At 53.7% G+C, this 4,792-nt stretch overlaps 1 protein-coding gene across 4 annotated transcripts in view; it reads left to right on the top strand.

Annotated features, from left to right (window-relative positions):
* LOC113482941 (dimethylaniline monooxygenase [N-oxide-forming] 2-like) overlaps positions 1 to 4,018 on the top strand; it is a 4,908-nt gene extending 890 nt beyond the window's left edge. Inside the window, exons 3-9 of one of the 4 annotated variants that reach the window (XM_026854073.1) lie at positions 180 to 342; positions 723 to 868; positions 1,220 to 1,419; positions 1,604 to 1,950; positions 2,255 to 2,316; positions 3,047 to 3,051; positions 3,620 to 4,018. In XM_026854073.1, the coding sequence (XP_026709874.1) occupies positions 180 to 342; positions 723 to 868; positions 1,220 to 1,419; positions 1,604 to 1,950; positions 2,255 to 2,316; positions 3,047 to 3,051; positions 3,620 to 4,007 (1,311 nt within the window). In that variant the 3' untranslated portion in view covers positions 4,008 to 4,018. Of the gene's footprint in view, positions 1 to 179; positions 343 to 722; positions 869 to 1,219; positions 1,445 to 1,603; positions 1,951 to 2,254; positions 2,340 to 2,681; positions 2,688 to 3,046; positions 3,052 to 3,619 lie in introns of all 4 variants that reach the window. The other 3 variants (XM_026854072.1, XM_026854074.1, XM_026854070.1) reach the window with 3 other exon arrangements.
* The last annotated feature ends 774 nt before the right edge of the window (positions 4,019 to 4,792 follow it).

Here is a 4,792-nt window from a genome sequence, read left to right as displayed (position 1 = left end):
CCCCCCCCCCAATGCCATCAACAGGGGAAAGGTGCAGGGTGGAATTTAACAGCTTCAGCAGTGACATGCAGCTCCCCAGGGACTCAGCCTGCCCCTGGCAGCTCCAGCCCTTTGCAGGCAGGTCCTCTCCAAACCGCAGCATAGTCCTTGACTGCTGTTTTGTTGGGCTTTGGTGCAAGACAACAGCTCTTAGTGTGAGGAAGCGCCCGGATTTCGCCACCTCAGGGCAGTGGGAGGTGGTCACTGAGACCAGTGGCATCCAGGAGTCACACATCTTCGATGCCGTCATGGTTTGCACCGGCCATTACCAGGAGCCCTACTTACCATTGGCTTCTTTCCCAGGTAAGCCCTGCCTCGTCAGTGGGTGGGCTGGGACTGCCCCCCGGGGCTTCACCCAGCACCCATGGGTCCCTTGGCTTCTTTTTCCTCTGAGAGCCTTCCTGCTCCACAAAGCCCCCACACTGGGTCAGGCGGGACCTTCACCCCATGGGAATGGTGGAGGCCATTCCTGGGAATGGGGAGAAACACCTCATCAAGATGCAGCAAACCTCTTGCATGAGAATTTGTAAATCAGGACCAAGCTGGGGAGATGCAGGAGTGTGGCATCACCCAGGGAGGCAAAACCTCCATGAGCTTCTCAGCTGCAAGCAGAGGTGGGAGGTGGCGGGTCAGGGGTGTGGCAAGCAAATGTATGTAGGAGATGCTCCCTGCTCTCTGCCTAGGTATTGACACACGCTTCAAAGGCCAGTACCTCCACAGTCGGGAATACAAAGACGTGGAGGCTTTCCGGGGAAAGCGGGTCCTTGTGGTTGGCATTGGCAACACCGGCGGTGACCTCTCTGTGGAGCTGAGCCGCGTGGCTGCAAAGGTACAGCTCCATGGTAGTGCTGAGCCTGGCCAGGGACCACAGAAGCCAGTGGCTCGGGGTACACGCAGGAAGATTTACCCATTGGGTTTCTCAATAAGTAGCACCTCAGACTGAGGGCAATTGAAGAAGCTCCGCAATTCCTGGTGAGTTTGGGCCACCTGAGGAGTGGCTATTCAGCAGCTGTGTGAACTTTGCAGAAGCTACTATGAGCTGTTCGTTCATCTGAACGCCGTCTCCTTCCCTTGGGATAACTCTCTCAGCTCCCACATGTGGGAGATAGGATTTGCCATTCAGGGCAAAAACAGCAATAAGATGTCTGGGCAGGAGGCTGAAACCTGCCTTCTCCCTCAGGTGTTCCTTAGTGCCAGGAGCAGCACGTGGGTGTTCAGCCGAGTCTCAGACCATGGCTTCCCCTTGGACATGGTCAGAACCACTCGCTTCAACCATTTTCTGGACTGGCTTCTCCCATCAGCCCTCATGAAGAGGATCAAGTTTTGGAAGTGCAATTCGTGGTTTAACCATGTGAACTATGGCTTGGCTTCTGCCAAAAGGTGTGGTGTTTTTTATTACTATTTTGTTGGTTGGTCAGGGGTTTTTAATGGCATGAAATGCTCAAATTTTAATGTCAGGGGATATTTGTGGAATAGCAAACCATTGGAGGGGAACTCAGGCCACAAAGGACATTTCAGGTCCCTCCCACACGCTAACATTGCTGTCCTCTTTTGCACCTGCAAGCTCCAACTTTAAGATAATTGTCAATGAAGAGCTGCCGTTTTGCCTCCTCTCTGGGACCGTTGTGTTGAAGCCAAACGTGAAGGAGTTCACTGAAAGCTCTGCTGTTTTTGGAACAACCGAGGAAAACATCGATGTGGTGCTCTTTGCCACAGGCTACATCTTCTCGTTTCCCTTCCTCGAAGACTCAGTTCGCAGCCTCTTTGATGATAACCGTTCACTCTATAAATGCATCTTCCCTCCCCAGCTAGAGAAGCCAACGCTGGCCATCATCGGCTTAGTCCAGCTGACTGGCTCTGTGATGGTGGGAGCAGAAATGCAGGCCCGTTGGGTGACAGGGATCTTTGCAGGTGGGAGATGGGTTGCAAGAACGGGGGAATCTACTGGGGTGGGAGGTTTGAGGCAGCCTGACCTGCTGTCCACAGAGCCTAGGGCATATTTTGACTCCTGCCACAATGTCCATGGTGGCCATGGGCATTAGTAGCACCGTAGCTTCTGCCCCCAGCTGCATCCCCATATCACTGTTGCTCTGCACACGCTACCATAGCCAGCAAGCACAAACACTCTTGGTGAAGGGGCTGGGAGCATGGGAAGGGGGTGGACTTTTCAGCTTAAGGTGCTGCTGGATGTCTCCGGTTTCTCTGTTCTTCTCAGGCTGGAACAAGCTCCCTCCCACCACCAGAATGATAGCTGATGTTTTGAAGAAGAAGCCGCCAGTCAAAAGGTGCATGATGCTCCTGTGCTTGTGGTGCAATGGGCACTGTGTGCCGGGATAACCCCAGGGAAAGGGGGGCCTTGTGGCAATCATGGGAGGGACCCACGTGGGGACACCCAACTATTATTGGATGCATTTATTTTCTCATCACCCGGAGTGAGGTGTGAGGATATGTAGTTGTGGCTCCTTTATGGATGATAGACCAAGACACCAAGGGCATAGTGCTCTGGAGCAGCTTATGTCAAGACTCAAGACCTGCAGGTCCCCTCTGCCAGACCTCCTTATTCCCAGCATATCAAGATGGAGGTTAGTTTCCTCCAGACTAAGGGTGCCATCTCGTGGCTTGTCCCTCCCAAATCCAGGCAGCAGGAAGTGCTGGGGTCAGGGCCAAGCCCCATCGAGATACCCCATTGGAGTCAGGTGATGTGGGTAGGGGACAGTTTGGTGGCAGTTTTTGACAGGTCAAGATAATTATTAGACAAGGCTTGAAGTCATCTATTGTGTACATGGGAGATAACATCCTGCCTTGTTACACTGCGATTTTCCAGGCAGTTGAAATGTGTCCTCAAGGCTATGGGATGGGTGATGGTGGATATGCTGCCTTGCAGCAGCTTTCAGGAGCAAGGAGGGGACCTCGGGCCAGGCAGAGTTCAGGCTGGGTTAGGTCTGCCATCAAGGCAGAACTGGTTCATAGGACACTGATGAAAATCTGGGACAAAACAGAGCCACAGAGATTGTCACCAGGAGCCACAGTGATTGCAGACACAATGCTGTCACACAGCAATATGGGAATCTGAGGTGTAATGGAGACAAACTCGAGGCTGTCCCAGATTTGCTGAAGCAGATTCAGCATACACCCTCCCTCCTGTGAGGGAGATGAGGCCTCAAGCAGAAAAAAGCTGGAGGTCCCTCCCATCATGGGAAGCTTTCTACAACTTCCAGTTTTTCCCAGTCTCCTTGGCAGTCTTATCTGTGGATGTCTACTCTTCTACCTCTCAAAATCAGCCAAATCCACAGCTGTGAACCTTGGGGAAGGATGTAGCATGGGTGTTTGAGCATTATAACAATGGCAGTATTATGCTAAAACCACTTTGGGGGCCACAACTAGGTTGCAGAGACAAAACAATCTTCTGCCTATTACCTGACCCAGGTAACTGCTAGGGACCAACCCCACAGAGGCTCTTTTAGGTTTATCTGAGACTGGGGCTTGGCCAATGTCTGAGCTGAGGTTTTGCCTTCCATGGAGCTGGGAACTGAGATGGGATGATGTTACTTGATTTTGTCTCTTTTATGTCCCATTGAAGGGATCTATCCAGGAGGGAGAACTTGAAGATGAGTTTTATCAGCTACACGGATGAAATTGCTTCATGTGCTGGCGTAAAGCCCAGCATGCTGAGGCTGCTCCTGACAGACCCTCAACTGGCCCTGGCTGTCTTCTTTGGCCCCTGCACACCCTACCAGTACCGACTGATGGGACGGGGGAAGTGGAGCGGGGCCAGAGAGGCCATCCTGACTCAGTGGCAGCGGACATTGAAGCCCTTAAGAACTCGGGTGATGGATGACTCCTCTGATGGTTCTGATGGCTGGCACTGGACGTGGCTGCTGGCCCTGCCAGTGGCTCTCACAGCAGGTTTCCTCCTCTCCAAATACTCCCAGCTGGGCTGGACCCCCCAGGCAGGTCTCCAGGTGTAGAAGAAACCTAGTGAGACCTGGTCCCAGGAATGCTGAGGATGGTGCAAAGCTGTGCTGCTGCCAGGTGCTGTCAGTGGGGCTGGCCCAGGCCCAGCACTGGCAGGAGTCTGGCCTCTTCCTGCCCATTTCACACCCCCCAAGGGCTGTATGGAGCATTTACCCCAAACCTGCCACAATCTGTGCCTGCGTTGCACCAGCATCAGGCTGGGTCTCCAGAGGACTTTTGGGAAGAGCCATTTTGGGACAGGCTGGTGTGCACAGGGCCAGCCTTCCTCCCCCCAGCTCACCCAGAGCTTCTGCCATAAAATTTCAGCAAGACCCACAACACCTTGAGATTTTTCTGAAACACTAACTCTAGAGATCTTTGTGTTTGTCCAGTAGCTTTTGGGATGTGAAGTTGAGAGCCACAAATAAACCTCACGGATTCGATCTTCTCTGATGGGTTTTAATAATGGTTTATTAACAGCGGGGGGGAGTCCCAGTGCCCCGAGTTGTGGCAGAGAGCCCCGTCCTAAGAACTTATACAGTGACAAATCCAGGTGGGCGAGCGTCCCTGCCACTGCCTGAGGAGCCTCAGGCTTGTAGAGAACCCTGAAGCCCATAGGGAGAAGGCAGAGCCTCCCCACGCATCGCGGGTGCCTTCACCGGGGGATTTTGCAGCAAGCCCAGTGGACGGGCACTGCGCGCTCTCCCTCGGGCTGCAGCCACTTTCCTGCGGGAGAGCGTGTCTCCAGCCGCGACCGTCCCGCACGACAGAGCTCCCGCCCGGCAGCAGCGGTGGGCAC

This window comes from Athene cunicularia, assembly GCF_003259725.1.
Source record: "Athene cunicularia isolate RWA chromosome 8 unlocalized genomic scaffold, athCun1 chr8_part1, whole genome shotgun sequence".
In the NCBI taxonomy this organism is placed as follows: Eukaryota; Metazoa; Chordata; class Aves; order Strigiformes; family Strigidae; genus Athene; species Athene cunicularia.
The sequence above is the reverse complement of the archived record's forward strand: the minus strand, read 5'-3'. Positions and strand labels throughout refer to the sequence as shown.